The 24,350-nt window shown below is 45.2% G+C and overlaps 1 protein-coding gene across 1 annotated transcript in view; it reads right to left on the bottom strand.

Annotated features, from left to right (window-relative positions):
- Positions 1 to 24,350, bottom strand: part of LOC126540235 (endothelin-converting enzyme homolog) — a 73,304-nt gene that overhangs the window by 9,142 nt on the left and 39,812 nt on the right. The window contains exons 6-7 of the mRNA XM_055075905.2: positions 22,540 to 22,640; positions 19,649 to 19,705 (exon numbers count right to left, since the gene is read on the bottom strand). Of these exons, the coding sequence (XP_054931880.1) occupies positions 19,649 to 19,705; positions 22,540 to 22,640 (158 nt within the window). The remainder of the gene's footprint in view (positions 1 to 19,648; positions 19,706 to 22,539; positions 22,641 to 24,350) is intronic.

Raw genomic sequence — 24,350 nt, 5'->3', positions numbered from 1 at the left:
ACCTAGACAGAGTAGAAATCCATCCTGCAGCACAAATTTTTTGCCTCAAGAGCTCAGAACCTGGTCCCAAGATATTATGCTAACTAGCATACGAGATGCAAAGACGACTACCCTTCCCTTCAGAAACACAACCTCAGGAGCACTTGAACTTGAAACACAACAGGCCCATTCCGTGCAATATGGAGACTATATGCAACTGCCAAACACACAGAGGTGGTTGCTAATCATGAAGATGCAAGCAAACATCAGTCACATATAGTACACTGACGTGGCATTAGCAGTGTAACAGTATGACACTACATAAAATTAAACCCCATAGAAGTGGGTACCATTCCTGGTCATCCTAAACATAGAAAGGCTGGACTGAAAGCAATCAAAGCAGCACTTGCAGTGCAAGTTTGCAGACTACAACACCCTGCACACCTTCATGGATTCACCAGAAACTGTCTAGGCGTGCACATCGCACAAGATTGTCAGGAAAATCAGGAGACTGACATGCGACTTGCAAGCACATGGCCAAAAATTAAGTTACAGGGTATACAGCCGTGCAGATATTCCAAGACACAAGCGGACTTATGAGCCCGACATAAGGACTGAAAACTGGACGAGTTGTGTATTCATTAGTAACTAAAGCGCAACCGATGGACAACGTACAAGAACGAAGCAATGTGTGTGTTCACTTCGTTGATGTCCATTGTATTTCTGTTGCCCTATAGTTAATGAATTCATGAGGCTGCACAGGAGCCGAACGATACCCCCGCCCAAGGCCCTGATTTCACATCCAAATTTATGCACACACACACACACACACACACACACACACACACACACACACACACACACACACACACGCACACGCACACGCACACGCACGCACACACACACACACACACACACACACACACACACACACACACAAATGTTGCAAGGGTGCATAGCATGAAGCAGTATCAACAGGATGACACTAGAGACGGATGAGGGTTAACTTCAACTAAGGTTTATTGTAAAAATGTGGCGCTTTATACTGTTTACAAGGAAAGAGAGCTTTAAAGGCTGCATAAACATGGGTGCTTGATGCAACCAAACATAAATAAAAACCCTACAGAAAGAAAATACCGATAAGAATTACAAGTGCAGGAAAAAAATCATTCCAAGCGGAAATCATGAATGCTAGCGCATTTCAATAGACACTGTTCTTATTCCAATAGAAAGAGTGACAGCTGGCTTATGCAAGCCCACTCTTCCAGTTCCATGCCATTGGGAAAAAAAACGTGAGTTTCTTGAAAGGTAGTCACATGCGCACTTGCAGATCACTATGTTTTTTTTTCACTGAATTTGTATATTTAGCTGTATTTTTTGTCTTTCCTGTTTTTGATAATGTTTGGTTTCATCAAGCACTAGTATTTATCAGACTTTCTTGCTGCACTACTTTCAGGAGACCTTTATAAATCACTGCATTTTCACAATGAACTTTGTAATTAGAAGTTTGCGTATCCTGTTCTTACTGCTTCACCCACTACGTTTTTGCAACAATGCCCAAATAAAAAAAATATATAAGGTACAGAGAGTCATCATAAGGGTCAATAAAGCGACTTGTTGCAGTGCCAAAAAATAAAGAATAACCTGGCTGCAAACGGCGCCAGAGAACACACAGGACAAACAAGAAACCCGAGATGATCTAACAACCGAAAGTGTAATATACATACAGAGTAATGCATATTACTCGCATGCATATTGCATGCATATGCATATTGCATACTGCATGCATATGCAATTTGCAAATATGAATAATATATAAAAATAGAAGAAAATAGAAATAAATATAGAAGTTCAGCGAAAAAAAAATGTGACCACCAACTGCGCAGGCGGCTACATTCCAAGAAACTCAGGTCTTTTTTCCAATGGCATGGAACTGGAAGAGTGTGCTTGCGGAAGCAAGCTCTCAGTCTTTCTATTGGAATAAAAAGTGTCTCTTGAAAGGCATGCACGATTGCCGATTGGAACGATTTTTTTCCTGCACTTGTAATTCTTATCAGTATTTTCTTTCTGTAGTGTTCTTATTCATGTTTGGTTGCATCAAGCAGCAATTTTTATCTAGGATTCAAAGCTCTCTTTTTGTCGAGAGTGCTTTGTAGAGGAGGAAACTAGCATTCTATGCACATGCGCTGCCTAGAAAAACTATGGAAGCTGTAGATGTAAAGACACTGGAAGAATCGTGTGTCAGCCTGGCTTCTGCTACTCTTACAGAGATGAATGTGTTTTCTGTTAGGATCTCTATTGACACACCAGCTTTTGCTTCTTCTTGCGCAACATTGCTTTATTGCTTGTCAGCCAGCATTTACTCGGCATGTTCAATAAACTTTCATTTGTTAGTGCACCTTATGGTCGTCTTGGTATCTAGCATAAAGGTGCTCATTCTTTTTACAGTGAAGCTGTATATGCCTTGGCGAAATACTCGTGGTCCGACCACAGGAAGCATACTGCGGGGGTATGAGCCATTGTTTAGGGGGTATGAGCCATTGCATTCGTCTTAGGTGACGGTTAGTCAAATTTATCGTTCGGTAAGCATAGAAATGCCTATGCATTTAAAATATATACATTTATCTACGTATTATTGCAGGGAAGGGACACAGAGATGTACAGGTTTAAGGCAAAATCATGGTGACATAATTATCTCGCAGCAAAAATGTGGAGGACCATTGGCTACACAGAGAGTGAGGTCGTTCCTCTCTCTCAGCAGAGCGCGCGCGCAGCAGTCTCTCTCCGATTTCGCAATAGATTAAAAATGTGTCCCTGTATTTAATTAAATCTACTGTGCAGCCTCGGTGTGTGGCGTTTCAAGCGCGATGCGTGGCATTTCAAATAAACGATGTGATAAACCCAAGCCAAACGTGTGCTTAACCTCATTAAGAAACACAGACGTAACCAATAATTGAGAAATACTTTAAAAACCGTTAGAATTAACCCAGTGATAAACACCGGGTCCTTACATTTCAGCTTCGCTGGTTCACCACCTGTACGGGGTGCATGGGTGGTAATTTTTTTTTCTGCTTGTTAGGTATTGTATTAAGCTGTGCCATTCTTTCTTTTATAACTACTTCTTTTATTCGCTCTCACCTAATGCTGCAACCTTGCAGCCGGCGAGGTATATAAATACATAAATCCAATAGCACATATCATTTATTTATTTTCATGCACCTCGCACCATCCTTCCCTCCACAAACGTCACTCTGTTGATGTCTCGCATGTGCATCTGCATTAAGTGCCGCTTGCATTTTGGTTTTGGTATAGTTTGTGAACAGTGTAGTGCATAACCATTGCATGACATTAATGTTGAGACCTGTGCGGTGCAGAAACAAACATTGCAAAAGATGACATGTTGGATTCTTGCAAATAAGACGCTTTACGGATATCGCAGATACTTTAACAGCATTTAATTGACCGCTTGAAAAAAACTTCACTTTGCATAGATTCCGACACCTGCACTGCATGTGATTTTTTTTTGTTTTTTCATGTGGTCGTTACTGCGTGGCCACATCTTGTAGATTTGAAAACAAAGATAAATAAATTAGTTTGTTGTAACATATTTTTAAAAACGCGCATATTATTGCGATTGCCACACCAGGACTTGATACAAACGCGCACATTACAGGATGCGGACAAATGCTCAGGACAGACTCTAGAATGTTTGCATCCTGATCCTTATGAAAGCGAACAGTTTCATTCCATGGCTGTTAATGACAGGGAAAAAGAAAACTTAATTGCGTTCATGCAACAAAATTGCATTGATAAATTTGGAGACATAGTCATCGCTTAACACTTCCGAAATGAATAATTATAGCTCGATATCGACATTTAAGCAGCCTTTCGACAGCAAGAAAAGGAATATGTTTCTCCAGCTTTGAGCATTGAATTGCAGGCAGTCCAAGCGGGCATAAAATTCTGCAAATAGAATCCGTTTAGCAATACCAGATAGGAATACCAGATAGGAATAAACACTGAGGCTTTCATTTGTACACACTTTCCTTGGCTGAGCAATCTAGTTTGAAATGACTCCCATTAGCGTGTTGTAACAATGTTGATCTAATACAGGTGGACTAGCTTAAGAAATATGCATGATTGCTATATATTACAGTGAAAGAACTAAAATATCTAATAACAATAATCGTATGATAATAAAAATAAAATTTATTTCCACAACATGGGCTAACCCTGAGCGGCATGCGAGGCTGAGCAGAAAGGTGAAAAACACTACGGCAAGTGTGCCTGCCGTGGGGGGCCTACGTTCGTGCATTATGGCTTGCACGTATTGATATGGTCTCCTTGCTAGAAGTTCACAGCATACAACCAGCGCGAGACACAGGACGAGAAGCGTGTCTTTTAGAATCCTATGATACCACGTAGTTTCTCTACAGAAGTGACACCAACTGGTAAGAAAATTTGATGTGTCGGTTTTTGCGACTTTATATATATTCCGAGAGGACTCTCATATATATATATATATATATATATATATATATATATATATATATATATATATATATATATATATATATATATATATATATAAATATATATATGCACAGCACACGCAACGATATGGGCTAACCAGGCTAGCGCTAAGGTTGAATTTCACAGCACAATTTCCATTTCACGTTCAGTAACCCTACACATCACTTGCGGCTTCGTTCGTGGGCAGACGCGAGCTTTCTCGTTCGTCTTTGTTGCTGCGCTTGGTGCAAGAATATAGCAAGGAGCAGGCGCCGCATATGTGCGATCACGAGCAAATACACACGTATTTTCTGAAGAAGCTAACGCTGAGCACGGGTAACACGAGGACTTTGTTTGGCTGACAAAACGACTACGTAGCCACCGAATTCCGAATTCTCCATATGTGGAGAAGGTAGCTACATGAAGTTGTTGATAGGTCGTCTTGTGGATTGTTGTAGCGCTGGCAGAATTAAACGGTCATAAAAGGCAGATGAGACAACATAGAGCGCTGAGCAGCCAGCTGCGGACAGCTGTTTACGCGCGCCATGTCTTATCGCATGTACCGAACTTGACAAACCGCCGTTTTTTTAATTATGGGGTTTAACGTGCCAAAACCACTTTCAGACTATAAGGCACGCCGTAGTGCAGGACTCCGTAAATTTCGACCACCTGGGGTTCTTTAACGTGCGCCTCAATCTAAGTACACGGGTGTTTTCGCATTTCGCCCCCATCGAAATGCGGCCGCCGTGGCCGGGATTCCATCCCGCGACCTCGTGCTCAGCTGCCCAACACCATAGCCACTGAGCAACCACGGCGGGTGAAACCACCGTTGTGCACTCCAAAAGAAATCTTAACTTGAACAAGTTTTTACATTACAAAACAGGCATAATATTTGTTACTAAGAAAGAAACGTTAACACTATTATAATGTAAATGTTCTGTTCATTACATTAAAGAAATTATCCAGCGTGTGCCACGCAACCTGGCAATCCTGGGCGTCGCACTAGTCGCATTGTTGAAGTCACAATCACGTGAAATAGCCCTCTAAAAATTGCGTTGCGACTGCGCTGATTTTCGCCGTTTCAGTCGCAGCATTTGAAACACCCTTCAGCCAGCGATCGCGGCTTCGTCGGAGAAGCAGGGAAAATAAACGGGGAGGAACCACGTTCGTTCAACCGAAATGCTGGAGGGTAGGGAGGGAGGGTGGGATGTTCTACTTCGGGGGGCCGGCCCAGGCGGCCGTGCGGATCGCTCTATCTTGGAAGCCATCGGCGATGGGAACAGAGTCTGCCGCGCGCTGTGTTTTCGCGCCTTGGTTCGCGTTGATGCGAGACGCAGCACGAGGGCCAAGTCGCTCGCTGTTGCTGCCGCGCTTCCTCGCTAGAGCATTTCGACAGCGAGTTTCCGCGATCATCGAGTGAGATATGTTCATGTTTGATTGTGCACCCGTGACACCATGTTTGTTAATTTAGTTACTAGGGCTATACTTACAAGATTATACGGCCGATAAAGCTACTATTCTTACTTCGTGTAGCTGTCCACTAATTTGCTACCGCAATCAATGCTTCGCCTTTGGGGCGAAACTGCGACATTTTACTAAATGTTGCAGCTAACCAAGCATTAGGTCAGGAATGAAAATACGGCACTCGGCTTTTACTGCACCCTCTCTGCAAGAATTCTGACCCGTATGGTCTCTTGCGTCATTCATTTCGCGCACTTACGGTCCGTGAGGGACAACGTGCACAGACAAACTGAAGGTCCTGCCAATAAACACTAAGCAAACATTTAACACTCACCTGGTTATAATGTTCATATTGACACGTGGACTTGTTTATCTTTTTCGGGGGAGCGCTTTTCACGGTCTAACAAATGCTATTGCTCAGCGTGGGACGTGGCTGCATGTATTGGAAGTTTCTGGAATGTTATCGATGATTCCATCCGCTGTCTGTTGTCACCGGACATTGCGCAATCTGATTTGATGTATGCGCGACGCTAATGGTGTACAACTTTCTGGAAGACACGCGGGCACCAGTTTATAAAGCAAAAATGGAGAAGGCAAATAAGCGAGAACCAGCCAAAAGGCACCATGCGCAAACGAACAATCAAAGCAAGCTTATGATCGGGCAATGGAATTGTCGCGAGTTCCCGCAACAAGAAATCGGTCTTGCAGCAACACATCAGACACACTACAGACAAGCTGGACATCATAGTCATTCAAGAGACCATCACCGACACACCCACACTTTCGGGATATGAAACAATTGCCGTTCCACCCACAAAAGCCTGCAGCGGCGTATCGACGTTTGTCAGTAACCGGCTCGCGTGGGCCGAAAGTGACAGAAGTAATCCGGACAGCAAATGCGAGCACTTGTTCATTGAAGTCTTTCCCAAAGGCAAAAAGGCTAAGAGCATACTAGCACTGAACATGTACAGCAGTCCGAACCACAAAACGCAAAGTTTCAAAAGACTGTTGAAGAAGGCCAGGCACAAAGCCGGGGACAACCCACTGATTATTGCAGGAGATTTCAACGCCCCAAACGCAGAATGGGGCTACGGCGTCACCAGCGCCAAAGGCAGAAATCTTGCCACCGATGCGGAAGAGATGGGCCTCAACCTGATCACGTCCGCACTCTACCCTACCAGGATGGGCAACTCGGTCTCGAGGGACACCACCCCAGACCTCACGTTCGTTCTCAATACCGAGGGGGCCACCTGGCATAATACCGGCGACGACCTCGGCAGCGACCATTGCATTGTGGAAACGTCAATAGCAATCTCCTTGAAACCACTACGAAAGTGGAGATACACGGATTGGGATGCGTTTAGACAGATAAGAAAGGAACGTACCGACAAGCCCGCTACACTAGAACAGTGGACGCAAGAACTCAAGGAGGACACCCGCAACGCGACCAAAGAAATAGAAACAGATGTCCAGACAATCGGGATGGACGCTAAGCTCGCTCACATGCTGGAAGCGAAAACATCCATACTACAGAGATGGCGTACCCAGAGACTCAATAGAAGACTTAGGAAAAAGATCGCATTACTGAACAAGGACATTGAGCACCACTGTGTGGTACTCTCCAACCAACAATGGGACGAAGTATGTGCAAGGGCCGATGGCAGCATGACATCGGGAAGAACTTGGAACCTGCTCAAGCACCTTCTTAACAGAGGTTAAACCAGGAGCTCCCAGACCAAGGCGGCTGGCAAGATAGCGAAACGTGAACTCAAAAACTCGAACGAGCAGGAATTTATGGCAAGACTTGCTGAAAGATACATGCCACTCTCGAGCAGCCACGAAAGCGAGGCCGAGGCACCCGGTTCCCCGTACACGAGAGCGGACAACCCCGACCTCGATGAACCCTTCACCCTGGAAGAAATCAGGACCGTCCTTCAAAATGTGAATGGCACATTGGCCCCAGGTCCGGACAGTATTAGTAAGAAGGCCCTTCGTAACTTGGACGAAGACTCCGTCCGGTTCCTAGCGGATCGAATCAATCAGGTCTGGGCTTCCGGCAGGGTCCCACCGGAATGGAAGAACGCCACCACGGTTCTCATCCCAAAGCCCAACAAGCCCTCGGCCGTCGAGAACCTCAGACCCATATCACTCACGTCGTGCGTGGGTAAGGCGGCAGAGCACTCCATTCAGAACAGAATCTCCAGATTCCTCGAAAACAAGGGACTGTTACCACACACCCTCATCGGATTTAGATCCGGTCTATCAAATAAGACACCATGATTTTAATCAAGCACCAAATCATTGATGACCCCATTAGAAACGCCAAGGCCATTCTTGGCTTGGATCTAGAGAAAGCGTTCGATAACCTCTCTCAACAATAAATTGTGGACGCCATTTCCGAACTCAACCTCCGAGCTAGATACCACTCCTACGTCAAGTCATTCTTGGATAACAGGACGGCTACGCTCCGATTTACCGACCTCTCTACGGAGACACCGCTGGGGAGCAGGGGCACCCCCCAAGGCTCGGTCATCTCCCCTATGCTTTTCAACCTTGCCATGGCGGGACTTGCTGAGAAACTCGGACAGATCCAAGGGCTCGAGCACACCATATACGCAGATGACATCACCATGTGGGTGTCCAAAGGAACCCCGGGCATGGTGCAGGACATCTTGCAAGAAGCAGTGAACGCCATAGAAGAATTTCTAATTTCCACAGGACTCAGATGCTCGCCTACCAAGTCGGAGCTGCTCGTACGGAGACCCACGTAGAAGGGCCGCAGGCGATACTCGTCAGACTTCGATTATAATAAGGAAATTACCGTACGAACCATTTCGGGACACGCCATACCGTGCGTCGACAAAATCAGAGTCCTGGGTATGATCGTAGAGCCTAAAGACGTCAATGCCTCTACGGTTCAGAAGCTCATCACCAAAACCGACAACGCTATTGGGCTCATCAGAAGAACTGCCAATAGACACAGGGGCCTCAAGGAACATAATCTCATCAAACTCATACACGCGTTCGTCACCTGTCACTTCGCATACGTTGCGGCAATGCTCAATTGGACACGATCCGACAGAGACAGACTTAATGCCGAAATAAGAAAGGTCACCAATCAAGCCCTCGGCATTCCAACCAGCAACGAAAAGCTCGGGCACCTGGGCATGCACAACACCCTGGAAGAAATTGCCGAAGCCCAGCAGCACGCCCAGCTTGCTAGGCTTTCGACGACGCCTCCGGGGCGCACGATCCTAGAGAAGCTAGGCTTTGCTCAAGGAGGCTAGAACAAGACGTTGCGGACCTCCCACGGGACATCCGCGCCAAGATCACGGTCCGCCCTATACCCGGAAGCGTACACCCCGAAAACAACAGGGGCAGACGACAAGCGAGAGAACGATTCCTTCTTAACCAAGCCTTGGCGAACCGTGAACGCTCAGCTTTTGTGGACGCGGCGGCATACGCGGGGAACAAAGCTTTCGCAGTGGTGGTTGTGGACGGCCGCGGATCCACAAGATATGCAGCCACGGTAATTGCAAGGAAGCCTGAACAGGCCGAACAGGTTGCGATCGCTGTTGCGCTCACCGACGACAATGTTTCCCATATCTACAGCGACTCCATAGCCGCTATCAGAGCTTTCCAAAAGGGCACGGTCTGCGCACAGGCTCTCAGAATTGTTTCAAAGAAAGAGATTAAGAACCACGTCATATACTGGTTCCCGGCACACTTAGGACCAAAGATCGGCGGCGTCCCCAACCTTAACGAGGCGGTACACGAGGTTGCGCGCGCGCTTACAGACCGCGCGGCTTCACCCGACCACTCGGAGAATAAGGACGCCCCCACTACATACAATGAAATCACTAAACACTACTACCTACAACGTAGACAGTATAGCATGCCACACCGCACGCTCACTCGAGCTCAAGCGGTTACACTCAGAATGCTACAAACAGACACATACCCCACGCAAAACAGATTACACCAATACATGCCTGAGCTCTACGACAAATCTTATTGCACCAATTGCAATACATCCCTTAACGTTTATCATTTACTCTGGCCGTGCTCGCAAGCTCACATAAACACAGAAACCGGACAAGCGCAAGTTTGAGGAAGCAATCCGCAGCGAAGAACTCGCTCCCCAACTCTGGGCCGTCCAGCAGGTCCACGACGCCACCAGGAAACTCAACCTCCCGGTTCCGTCGTGGGAGACGCCCACTCCACGAGAGCCCAAAACTCTCGTGACCTGCAGGACCTGAATAAAGTTGATTTCCTTCCTTCCTTCCTTCATCCCAATTATGAAGACGAAAAAGATGAGACCGAGAAGCTCGATCAGCAGTGCAACGAACGGAGGACGCAGGGAACCAGGTCAACCAAGCATTAGACGAAGATGGCTAAGTCGAGGCATCACAAGTGTTGCGCCGCTGTGTGGTGTTCTAGCACCGCGAATTCCAGTTGTGCGAAGTTTTTCAGATTTATTAATGACAGCTGGTAAGCATTAGTATTTCACTTTATTTTCTGAGCAGGTATTCATTTTACATGAGTAAACCAGTTCTGTGCAAGCCTCAGCGGTCTGACATAGGAGCAGTGTCACTCGACCCATTCATCATGACGGCAGCCCATATGCATGCTGTCGGTGAAATATTTGTACTGAAGGGCTTGAGTGCGTGTTTGTTGAGCTATGCATTTTGTGTAGTCTTTACTTTGTCGACCCATACAACTAAGGCTAAAGTAAAGAAAGAAAGACAGCTGTGATATTTTATCGAATTTCAAGAGTCATGACGGCAAAAGGATGCACGCACGTAATTTCTTGTTGCGTTTGGTGCACCATTACTACGGTATCGTACTGAAGGAGGTTGAAGCTCTCTATTTTATCTGAATGTTGGAGCGTAGCTGGTACCATCTGCTCCGTTACCATGCTTTAAGTACAGCTTCGGTGTGTGCAAGTTTTTGAGCACCTGTAATATAGACGACACGCAATGTTATTTGTCTGTCCGGCTAAAAATTTATTTAATAATTCCAGTAATAGAAGTAAAGTGTATTTAATGCTAATTAAGTGCGAACTCGTGATACTCCTTGCGATGAAGAGTGCTATTAAGTTTCTTCTTGCGAATTGTCGGTTCCTTACGTTGCTGCTGTGTCAAAAAAGCGTCCGAATACTCGCCGTGCTTCTCTGTATATATAAATAGGACGCAAAGTATGATGACAGGCAGTTTATATGCGCTTGTAAGTGCTATAAAAATATTCTCCCCTCATTTGCCATGTAGTTCAAATAATGAGAGCAATTATAGACTACTTCCTGTTCATGCAGATGCACGTAGCCCGTTTAAAATTCTGTGGGTATTTACTTCTCACACTGTCAATGAAATACATGCATTAAGCCGCAAAATGTGTCGCCGTCATAAAATACGTGATAGTCAACTTCCGTCTGACCATCCCGTGATGGTTAATTTTTGAATTCGCATGGGTCTTCTGGAACCTATGTTCGCTAATTACGCTGTGAATGAAAATTGCTTCTGCGGATTGGCACTTTCGGTCTTCGTGGAGGAGGTCAGTCTTTTTCCTGCACGGAACGTGTGAATGAAAACAAAAACGTCCTGCTTTTGCTTGTGTTGAATTTTGGTTGACTGAGAAATCGGCCAGGTTTAGGTTGATCCACTTCAGAACACGCGAATAAAATTAACGATTGTTGGTGCCGGGAAGTTACTTTATTTATACTGCCCACCACTTTATCTCTGGACTCATTATAACTGCTTGGCACTGGCGCCTACGAGCGCTACCCCAGTGCTTTCAAAAATAAATACAAGCTTCCAAGGTGCACGCGCCAGAAAAAAAAAAGCGCTTTGTAATCACGGCACACCTCAGCGCGTTCTGCTCTGCGATTTGGCCAATGTCGCCGCGCGGCCAGCAGACCTGCAAGAGAGCACGAACAAAGCCCGCTTGCATGCGAAAGGAGGGTTCGCGGCAAGCCTCCTCCTCCCCTAGGCGCACCCTCTCCCTCTATCTTACGACCTCAGCAGTGACGTCACCGAGGCGATGTTTTGTTTGTGAATTATTTGCACTTGGATATCCGGCAACCGCCATTGGTGGAAGCGGCGCTGCCGCCGCGTGTCGGCATGGGACCTAGCGTCCCAAGGGAGTTATAGGCAATTTACGCACCCTGGTATGGCCATAGAGAAAGAAATTCAACAAGAGGGGATACTCCGCGAAAACTGCCAACAGTAAACAAAAAAATTAAATTAAATTATGGGGTTTTACGTGCCAAAACCACTTTCTGATTATGAGGCACGCCGTAGTGGGGGACTCCGGAAATTTCGACCACCTGGGGTTCTTTAACGTGCACCTAAATCTAAGTACACGGGTGTTTTCGCATTTCGCCCCCATCGAAATGCGGCCGCCGTGGCCGGGATTCGATCCCGCGACCTCGTGCTCAGCAGCCTAACACCATAGCCACTGAGCAACCACGGTGGGTAACAGTAAACACGTCACGCCTAGTGTTAATCCCATCCGTTTGTTGACGCGAGCACCGAAAAGAATGTGAAATTAACTTACAGACAGCGCTTAATTTTTTTCATTCTCTCCCGCTAAAACAAAAAATGCTTTGCGTATAAATGAACTAACGCTTTGCGACTTATTTTTCTTGCATTACCTAGCAGCAATATAACGGCACGCCAGACACGAAAGATGTATGCGTCATGAGCCAGACAGGCCACCAAAGCCAGTGTTGTTGCAGCCACCTCTGTGTATGTACCGTACTATCGCGTTGGCTGAGTCCAAGCTGTTTTGGAAGCGCGCAGTTGCCCATGCATTCGTGATCTTAAAGTGCAGCAAATAATGCAGGGTAATGGGGGAATATTTGGAATTCAGATGTTTTGTTCGTAATTTATAGTACGGCTTGGAATGAGTCGAGTATTCTCGACGCCGTGTATGTAAAAGAGAATTGCTTTTCGTTTGTAATGTCACCCATTCACCACTTTCGCACGTTTCCCCTCTCCACGCAGTATTCCTGCAATGGCTGCATACCAAAATGACACATGCTTGTAATGTAATTTTTTCAGCTGATTCCGGCCGGTGGAGCTTCGTACCGGAACTACTGCTGCTTACCTGGTGCCAGAACGTTGGAGGAAAGCGCAAAAAGCCCGGAACGAGCCTTTATATATAGCGAATTAAACATTCCTCATTTACAAAGCGTTTTGCGTCTACTTCATGAAGGCGCACGTGGCACAGATTCGATGGAGGCTTGTAAAGATCGTTCGCAATCATTTTAATTAAATAATCGTTTCCGCACTGAGACCACGCATGACTAAGCAGCAGCAAAAAAAAAAAAAAAGCACCGAGTAGCACAGCCGGCGTAGTGCGTGCCAGCTAGCGTTCAAAACGTGCGCGCCCAGAACCGAAACCGGAAGGAGTTAATCCCATCCCCTTGGTGCGCTACAGTCAATTCGGCTGCTGGGCTCCATGAGAGTGTCCGCTCTTGCTGATCGTCTTTCTCTATGGTATTTCTACCGTGTTCTTTACCGTCACTACCGCTTGACCATATACACTTGCACAGTGTGACCCACGTAATGCATACAGTGGTGCTCACCCAAAGTGTCAGTGTTAGCGTACTCCAGAATGTAGCATGGAGTTACCAAGGAAACCCAGACCTCACATTCACGCCAAAGAAAGAGTCAAAGTCGAAGGAATAGAAAACCCCAAGAAATAGAAGCGCGCAATTAAATTAGAGTTTGAAGATTTGAGCAAACTTTCGGCAAATATACGTCGCCCGCCGGATCTGCAATCATTGCTAGCCTCACAAGTACGTTATCGTGACGCGTTGTTACATACGGTGAGAGAGCTCTAATGCACGTGGTAAAAGAAAGAATAATAAAACACAAGGGTAAAAAAACGGACCATGAAGGCGCTCGCTTTCTTTCTTTTTTCAGTACCCACGCGATGAACCTTCCACGAGGTCATGGACTACAGCCGCACTCCGTATCACACGTGGTCTGAGCTGCTGACGTATTATTTACAGCGGCCCCTGCAAATATGCTCAGTCCACAGGTGGTTGCACTATATCGAGTCAACACAACGTCGCAATTATTGATGCAGCCGGTTTCTCGCGCTCCTCATTCTACGGGCGAACAAGCGGCGTAGGCTGGCAACGAATTATTCAAGTCAACGCGTCGTAATAATGAATAAGCTGTTTTCACCTGGGTCCCAAGTCTTGTTTTCGCGAGAACGTCTTTCCTCAGAATCGCATCTCTTATTAAAGGCCTTCGCGTACGCGCAGCAAATATGCACATATTGAAAGGTAGTAATCCAAAGTGCCGTCGGACCGCGGTCGAAACCTTTTAGACGGCATCGTTCCTTACGCGGCTCCTCGCGTATCAGCAGTCCCGCACACTTTGTACGCACTGTTGGCTTTGAGCGTATAAATTAGTCATAACGCAGAGCTACGTGCTCGCAAGCTCAAGTGTTTGCCCTCCTTGCTCGCGGTACTGCGAGACGTATGAACATCACTGGAGCACCTGGCCATCAGCGTGAGAAGGAAGCATTCGCAGACAAAGTGATGCATAAGGCTGATGCTCACAAACAGATATAATGGCAAGGCACGGCCACCAAACACATCCACGATGTCACCACAGTCGTGTCTATACATTGGTGCTCACAAAACCTTGGTCAAAGCTTCAGAAGATATGTAAATGTCGCATGCCTGTCTTTCTCAGCTCAGGCACGTACCCAAGGGGGAGCCCGGGGGGGCCCGGGCCCCCCCCCCCCCGAAATTATGACGCATACCCCCCCTCCCCCCCCCCCCCCACGCCACCATTGCTCTTACACATTCTTAAAGCGCCGCCAAATCAGTGTTGAGGCTTGACAGGTATTCAGCGGTCCACATTTTGCTGCCTTTCACACTCCTTTTGGATGGCGGCAGTTAACGGCGTCTCCTGGGATGTTATGGCCAGTTTCCTCATCAATTCGGTGCCCGCGCGAATAACTCGAGATGTATTTAGTTGTCACCGTCTATTCAAAGGTCAAGCCCATTGTTGTTGCTTCGTATATTCAACCTTCCTCGTTTAGACTGATCCAGAGGCCAGGAAAGGGATGCAGTTCGTGGTCAGCTGGTCTGTGTGCACGTGGAGCGAGTTGCGGCCAAAGAAAATACCAATTGCCTTTAACTTTTCTTTTTGTTCCATTATTTTCTCGAGTGACGGCTTGCCGCGACGCTGACAGATCCTCGGAACGATACCCGTGATATGGGTTAGATAAGGTGGAAAATAAAATGATGCGAGACAGCATCCATCATCAATCCCTGCAATAACCCTTAAACTCTTAGGAAATATGACAGTCACCCGTTAAAACAATAGTCGCAAGGATTTGAGAAATTAGGCGATCTCCTAAGAGAGAAAGATAGCCAAGGCAACAGCCAAACAGGAAGGAAAAGCGAAAATTAACAATTGTAACCGTTGTTTATGAAAACATTTATGGATCAACATCTTTTTATTTAAGAAGGAAGTAGAGAAAACACCGCCGGAAATGGAGGACAATTCCGTGTGTTGTGAATGACGCTTCTACAGTTATCATTAGAGCCGCTTAACGTTGCCATTTCTCTCCTGTGCTTATGTAGATGTTTTTCTAACCTTCCGCGGTGGGCGCAGTACGTGTAGAATCGCAGCTTCCTGCGCCATGCACGGTTATACGCGGCTCGCTGGCACGCATCGTTACGTAGCTTCCCAAATAACAATACGAGTCGGTTGTGGCACTTGTTACAGCAGTGAACAAGGGATCCAAAACAACTGTGATTGTTCCGCAAATGTATATTTTTGTATATTTCTTCCAGAGCTAATTCAAAAAGCGCTACTATGGTCGGATACAACTGAAGAGGAAGCTTTAGCTCGAGCCCAAGTCCGACGTGGCTTATTCAAATACACGTCTTTCTGAGATATTCAAACGTCTTTCTGAGATAGCCCCTGGACCGATTTTAATAAAGTTTGTTGGATTTGAGAGAGAGAGCTAAACTATAGTGACTGTCAGAAGCGGAATTTCCATTTAGGGCCTGAATTTTGTTAAAAAGATTTTCAAATATTCGACAGTTTGAAAAAAATAGAAGCAAGAAGTCCACAAATCCATAGCTCTGCATCAAGAACAGATATCGCAGTTCTGTAAACGGCATCCATTTTGTCCATGTTTGTTGCACACCTCATTGCTTCCGCCGATGAAAAGACTTGCAGAATAGCAGACGCTCCGGAGGTATCAAGTACGACGCCATTTGGAAAAGGCCGCATGACGACGATGTTGTTTGCTTCTGTGATTGGCTGGCGGCGTAACACAACTCCGCGTAGTCCGTGTGCCTTTGTTGTCAACTACTGTTTCTTAAAGTTTTATTCTACCAAAGGAGTATTTATGTTACACGTTCGCTTCTGTACTTGTTCTTCGCATTGTTCTTCCTGCGCTTCTTTCCTGCGCGAGTCCATTTGACGTGGTTCTTTGTTTGCCAAGTAAGGGAGAGGCGTATAGCACAGGCGTACCTGTAAAGTACACCTTATTTCATTTCTCTTTTGTGGGTTTACGCGTTTTTATGGCAAATGCTGGACGCTATTCATATTGTACTAGTAAAGGTACACCCCCCCCCCCCTCATTTGCACAGAAAAGTTACCTTGGGTTAGCCCCCCCCAAAAAAAATCCTGGGTACGTGCCTGTCTCAGCTCATTACGCTTTGTCCAAATGGTAGGAACAAGTAACACGGTGTGCATGCTAGAATTAAAGTAAGCGCACAAACTATTGTCCAAAACACAGTTTCTCAGCCACAGTATTAAATCGAGGCTACCGTACTTCGCTTATCATTTCTTTATTTATTGCGAATAGGGACATCCAGAATTTGTATTGGTTTTTGTCCCATCGTGTTATTGCTTTGATATTTTAATATAATTTATTTTCTAAATAATCAGTTGTAAATATGCCAATTGTATAAGATTTGATTATACCGCGCTCTCAGCTCACGATATCCATGTTGTCAAGTTTTGTAGTGGCCTACAGAAAAGACGAGAGTCTATACCATTCCTTTACGTTATCACTCGTGATTAAACGTTCGGCTTCGAACATACCTTACGTGATATATGTACATGCCACTCAGTTGTGATATGAGTGCTCTCTAAAGAGCGCGTTCATATCGAACACGTGAGTGTAAGCGGAGACCAGAATAATATTTACAAACGCGAGCGGCTGCCAGCTGAATTAGCTGTGTTATCTAGCCATCAGATTTTTCTCGGTGCTATGCCTTCCGTCAAACTATCCCAAAATCGTAAGCTATAGCAAAATATTGATTTGGGTAAGACGACAGTTGGCCATTTTATTCCGCTATTGCGGCGCAAGTAAATAGAGAAGGAAACTTGCGAGGACATCATTTGTAATGAGGTAGAGTTAATAGAACGCTGTCACCGAGTGGTACATGTTTCTTTTAAATGCTTCTTGATTATAAAAACAAAACACTACGAGCGGACCGGCGTTTAGTCTAATGATGCATTTGAGAATGTTACAACTGTTGGTCAACTAACTAGGAGCAAGCCGTACTCCCGTGCGTAAGCGTACAGCATACTAGATAGAGTTTGTCTAATGTGTTGTTTAGCGTCCTCGAACTGTAAGTACGTTGCGATGAATGGGGTAGTCCTGAGACTCGGACATAATTTTGACCATCTGGTTTGCTTTAACGTGCATATAAATGCAAGTGCAGGATCGCTTTTCGCCTTCCGCCCCCATCGGAACGCGACCGGGACGTGGCGGACCCGGCGGCAATCAATGGCGGCGCGGCGCCGTCTGTCAAGGGCAAGCGTACTAGCCGGCACTCCTGCGGAGCAGGAATAGAACGTTCATTGGTTTCGATATGCATTGCTGCGTCCATCCGGGCTCTGCTGTTGCGGGCAATTAGTTTGGGGGTGTAATGTAGTCGCCTGTTCCGCAAAGGCTACTTTCATTCCTCAGGGCATCAACGGTTTATGGTATTGAACCCCAACACGCACGTGCGGACAGAGAGCTTGTCTTGTTGCGGCCTTTGTGGGTCTGTCTTCAACCCCACTGTTCTTCGTGCTTCTAACCCGCCGAAGTAGTACAGTGACTATGACGCTGCGCTGCTGAGCGGGATGTCGAGGGTTCCATCCCGGTCATCGCGTTCGCATTTCGATGGAGGCGAACATTACATATATATATATATATATATATATATATATATATATATATATATATATATATATATATATATATATATATATATATATATATATATATATATATATATATATATAAAGCGAACGTTTCTTTATTCTATTTCCCTTTAGGTGTACCTTATCCCGAGTCACCCAATGCAACATGCCTCATATAAAGGTTTTCGCACGTAAAGCCCTAGAATGTAATTTTGCTTGCGCTTCAATGTCACGGATAATGGCAGACTGGATAAGCGATCCACAGTTCTGCGGTAACACCTGCTAACTTCTTAGGTTAACAATATACACAGATTTTTTTCTCAAAAATCCAATCACTTTCCCGCGCATACAGTTTGAGAACCACGTAAAAGGAATTTTCTTAAGTTAACCACATTGTGATACCGTACTTACATCAAAAATAGAGTATATAAGAAGCTATTTTCAATCTATTCATCAGTGATAGCCAAAAAAAAAAAAAAAACGAAAAGCAATGCGAACTCTTGTTTGTCACTCACGTTCAAATTTCGCGCATGTTGTTCAGCACCACTAAGTCGCGTGATGGTTAGTCACGCCCTTCATGACATAGCTAGTGCAGTGCGAAGACACAACCATGACAAAATGCACGTAAATGCACAAAACGCGTGTTTATGACGTGTGTGTAAATGTTCTATATGTTTCTTTTCGTGATTATACATAAATATAGCATCCAATGTGTTCTTAAGTGCAACCTTGCTGAACATTTCCTCTTGGTAAGCCACAAACTTAGGTGGACACGCGAAGTGTTTACACACTTCAGTTATTGTGACACTAAAGACAAATACAAAGTCGACGTGCGCTGTATAAATGCCATCCCAGAAACCTCGCAACGCTTGTTTCGTGGCAACGAAAGACTTAGTTTACGAGAAAATTGCATATGAAGGGTCCCAATGCCTTTTTCAAAATTCAAATCTCCCGCCACCTAACCGGGGGAGTAGTGACGCTGCATACGCCATCACACCCTTCGCTGCCTGCCGTCGGTGAGTAAAACGGCGCCCGACAGACGGCCGTACCGAGTCAAGGCAGAGCGGTGGATTCGCGGCTGCAGCTGCTTTTTCGTCAAAGGGCCTTGACCGTTCGGGCATCCCGCGACATACAGTGGAAGTTGAATTCTCTGCTACTTGCAGTTTGTGCGAGTTCCGCGAGCCAGCTGGGGCATGTGCTTCAGTGTCCCGCGGAAGTCTTTAATCATGGCCTGCATTTACCTTGATTTCTCGATTATTAAGGCTCTGTTCGCTATAATATTGACACCTTAGAGATTCTCGAGCACTAATCTATCAGTTTAGCTTGACTTAGTATTTGCCTTTAATGTCCCTGTAACAGTCGCATAGGGAAGGTAAACGTCTCACAGTGAATGTACTATAGTTCCTCGAGAAGCATTTCAATAAATATGAACACACATAGGAAAATAGCGTTATCTGTGCCTTGAATATATATCGCCATTGACATTACGAGGCAGCGCAAAGTGATTGAAAAGTACGTACCTCGAATGCGACGACGATTCCAGAGTTTTCTTCTACGGTTGTGAACATCCGAGAATTCTGAACAAGAAAAGGATACGTAAATGCCATGGGAGAATTTGTAGCACCGGAGCTGGCGTTGTAACGAGGTAGAGCGACGTATCAATAAGTGTAAGCAATACGCTTCCTTGTGGCGACCAACAAAGCTCGCGTTAAAAAGGCACGACGCGCAATGCGGAAATATTTGAAATTTCGTGCATGGGAATATAAAGGATGCTTTTATAATTTTTAGCATGCGTTCTTAAAAAATCACCCGCTTGTGGAATCACAGATGCACTTTTTGTACTGGATTACTCTAAAAGGTTGACATAATTTGCATGAGAAATCGAAATGGGTAATTGAGTTTAACGAAAATTTTGCTGATTAGCTTTTAAACTAACCAGCTTACAGTACATATTATAACTTACGAAATGTAGCGAGTTAAGTTTCAAGTCATCCACCCTGAATTCATTCTGAGAATGGTCCCACTTACGAGATACGCGTTCGCAAAGTGTGCGATGAAATTAATTTGTGTTCCAGTTACTTATGAACCTTAGTACATAAACCGTCGTTTTCACGCAAAATTGCCGCACGACTTGCCGCTCGAGGTACATTGCGTGTATTCGCGGGCTTCTTTCAAGCTCGGAAAAAAACTTTTATGTAGCACGTATCGAGCAACAGAAGCTGTATCGGGAGTATTTCATGTTGCTCTAGAAATTTCTCATTGACATTTTCATCTAAATATAATATTTGAGAAGTTCATTAATTAATTACGATTAATTATGCGAAGAGGCAGAATGCAAAAAAAGAATGTTTTGGGTATCTTCAAGCGACGGCAAATAATATTACCTTGGTTTTCTCGACCTACGTGCCATTTGCATATTTTTAAATCTTGGAACGCTATAACGTAAACTATTCCAAACTTTTCTATTCCAATTCCACAATCAGCCCTCCGCGATTGGTCAAAAACTTTTTGGACCACCGTCACTTCACCTGTCTGTCACGCGACGTGACGAAAACCGCGATAGCTCCTAATGCGATATGACGTGCACACACTGATTATATGCATGATTTGACAGAGCAAAAAATTGTTATTTCTTATTCGACTCCTTTTCGTCGTTAGCCCTCGGCTATTGGTCAAAGTTTTCGGGCTGCACCCACTTCGCGTGCCTGTCACGCGACGTCACAAAACCGCAAAAACTCACCGCGTCAAAGTGACGTGTACGCGTTAAAGATATATTAATATGCCGAACAAAACTGAATTTTCTTCTGAGTAGCCATAGGCTGCCCCGTTCTGAAAGGAATAAAAGAAGGGTACCGCCGATCGCTCAGGCACAGGCAACTCGCACCTGCCGGATAGCATGGGTTTATTTGCGTATAATGGAACTTTCTGCGTGGCCGTGTCACGTTTTCGAAGACTTTCGGCACGTTTACGACCTCGTCTTGCCAACTCTTCTTTGCTGAGGATCCGATTTAGCGTCATTCTTAAGCTTCCGTTCGATGCCGTCGAGACTTTTGACCAGCCATTGCAAGCTAAGTAAGAAAAAGCGAACAAATCACAGATGGCGGCACGACCTTCTTTATGCAGTTATCGATTTTCAGTGCAGTGGCTCGGCCCAATCGAATCCATCTCCACTTGTGGGTGCTCCTCGCCTCTTGTCAGCCAATTAGATAAGACAAGCCGCTCAGTGTAGGCAACGTTATTCGTTTTTCAAGCAAACAAAAGTGACCTTTTATGAAGGAGGAAAGCGTTTGACTGGTCCATTCAGACAACCCTGCGGCTGAACGCCCGATGCTTGCATCGCCGGTTACGCAAGTTTGCCGTCAGGAGATTGGAATAAAAAAATATTGGAATAGTTTACGTTATAGCGCCCTTGGTGCATAATAGTTCAGACGCCCTGTGTAACCGATGCATTATACAGCTTCCAAATGAAAAGAACACATTGATTATTTGCTGGCCATCTTGCATACTTTATTCGTCTCTGGAAGTTTCCCTGATTTTTTATGTAGATAACTATCGGCTATATCTACGTGAAGCGACATCTCGTAGAACGCTACGAGAGACTGTTTTCAGGCACAAACTAAGAAACATGGAAATTTGGACCAAGCTTGTATATTACTAAGAATAAGTAACGATATTTCAGCAACCTCGTTACAGTTACTACGATGTTTGTGCAAGCCTGAAATCAACAATTAACGTGTGCGAAGAACCAAAGCCTACGAATAATAACGATACAGTCACAGACTACTTCATTTATTCTCCGTGGCAACCTTTGCAACGAATTTCATCCGGTAAAAAAAAAAAAAAAAGAAAAGAAAGCTGAGATGCTGCAAATAGTTCCGAAGAGAGATGCGCTTTTCTACGCCTCAACCAACTTAGAACAGTTTATTGAAGTATAACCATCGCGGAATATATTTATAATTATAAACAGGTACACTCGAGGCTTCAAGATGTTGAATACGGTTCCACACGATGCGCTAATGTGGAAAAGTAACTATGGCTTACAATTCTAACTCGCGCATTTCATGCTATGTAATACGCAGTCAATACCATTAGACGTCGATCTTCCTTACGTATGCAGTACGACGCATGTCGACAATCGGTGCAGTTATTACGAGAGAGATGACTTTAGCCCTTGATGCCCGGTAATTGAACTTGTTTCATCGCTGTCGCAAACTGCAATATAAACAGCTGAACCTGCAAATGCCGAGGGAACTCATATCTATACGGGCGAAAGTACAAGAGCATACTGCTCCTAAGCTAAGCTACTACGGGATATTACTCTTTGCGCCAACGTCTAGTACATAGTTTACGTACTCACCAAAATTTTTTTCATCAGTTATAGAGAACAGTTGCAAACGCAGGCACATTTTACCTGGTCCTTCTTGTAGTGTCCACCAAAACATTTTGCTGTCGCGTCGAAGTTTGAAGAAGCGTAATTTGTCCAATAGTAGTCATTCGGCATGAAGAAATTGGCTACACGAAAGAAAAGTTTGCATTTTAATACAGAATATATTCGCCCACGACAAGCCGTTAATGTGGCACGGCGTCCTGTTTTTCTGCAGTTTTTCTAACGAAAGCCACAAAAACGCTGAAGCGGCTACCAAGAAATCTCATCGCTGGGTTTAGGTTGAATCGTTCAGCTCAAAGCGAATGTATAGAGCTGCAGTTCCAACTGTACCTTCTCTTTTCATTCCTAGGAGGCGAGTCAGATTATCTTACGCTCAGGCACCGATATTATTCATTTCTTTCCAGGTAGCGCTCACGTTTTGGATTCAGCGCAGGACTATTATACAATTTGTTGTAGTCGGTAACTGTCTATAACGCGTAGAGTGAGTCATCGTTTGTTCTCTTCTTTTCTTGCGATTGTTCCATTGAAAGCACGAACGAAAAAAAGGAAAAAGGAAAACCTTCCCGAGCACTAACAGCTTGGATACGAACGACGGATTCGTTGCTGTTCTGAAAAAGCTGAATTTTGATGGCAGTTGAACTGAAAAAGGGTCAAGGAGGCTCGTGTGCTGTTAGTTCTGTTTTTAGAAAACGCTAATAAACTTCTTGCAAGAGGCAGGAAGGCGACAAAGCACGCCGAGTCTGATATGTGCCTTTGGAATTATGCTATTAGCGGCTTTGGTCATGCCTTTACTAGTGGCATGCCTTGATTCCTAATTGTGCAACAGCTTGCTTTCTGCAACGCCAGATAACGAGTTTATGCACACACACGAGCACACCCGCGTTCTCCCCTCTAGGACACACATGACTTGCGATAAGCGATCTGAGATGGGAGGGTGGATGTTTCTCGCATGTGTCTCAAACTGCTTTCACCACTGCGTAGGCTATCTGTGTGCTGTGGCACCACTGGCAACTCTGAAAAGCTTCACCGCAAGTTGCCCGTGCATCTACCAATCCTATATACGAATTACCCGCCGTGTTGGCGCAGTGGCTTGGGCGTTGAGCTACTAAGCCCGGGGAAGTGGGATCGAATCACAGCCGTGTTGCCCGCATTTCAATCAGGGCGAAACGCAAAAACAGTGGTGTACCATGCATTGACACACGGTGAAGAACACCAGGTAGGGAAAGTAATTCGGACTGCCCGACTATGGCGTGACTCCTACTTATAGTATGATTTTGGCATGTAAAGCCACGGAATTTAATTAATACAGCTGTTGTAAAGACGAAGTGCACAGGGCAACGGAGGCAGAGAGATCGGATGGTGAGAACAAAAGAAGCATGTGCAAGGACGGCGCCGTCGACACCCTCCTTGCAATATTTATATTCTAACGCAATGCTTTTGCGAAGCTTGGCAAACTGCTGGTTGTGGAGGGTATGTCTGGCGCAATATGGTAAACAGCTACCACGTGCAAAGTGCTGTCGACCGATATGCCGACCGTTCTTGCAAGTTGATTATTTTGTGCTTACATGAAGATATGAAATGGTAAGGGTCTGCACCAAGGGTAAAGGCATAATGCAAGCGAAAGTTCAGAAGGCTTCAACGTAGTCTTGTACGAACATGCATTTGAACATATTACACCTTTGAGTCAACAGGCAACAAATGATTGAGGACCTTAAGAGAGAGAGTACAAGAGTGGGGTTGAATATTAATATGCAGAAGATAAAAATAATGATCAATAGCCGGGCAAGGGAACAAGAGTTCAAGATTGCCAGTCAGCCTCTAGAGTCTGTGAAGTA

The sequence above is a fragment of the Dermacentor andersoni genome, chromosome 2 (assembly GCF_023375885.2).
Source record: "Dermacentor andersoni chromosome 2, qqDerAnde1_hic_scaffold, whole genome shotgun sequence".
NCBI lineage: Eukaryota > Metazoa > Arthropoda > Arachnida > Ixodida > Ixodidae > Dermacentor > Dermacentor andersoni.
The sequence above is the reverse complement of the archived record's forward strand: the minus strand, read 5'-3'. Positions and strand labels throughout refer to the sequence as shown.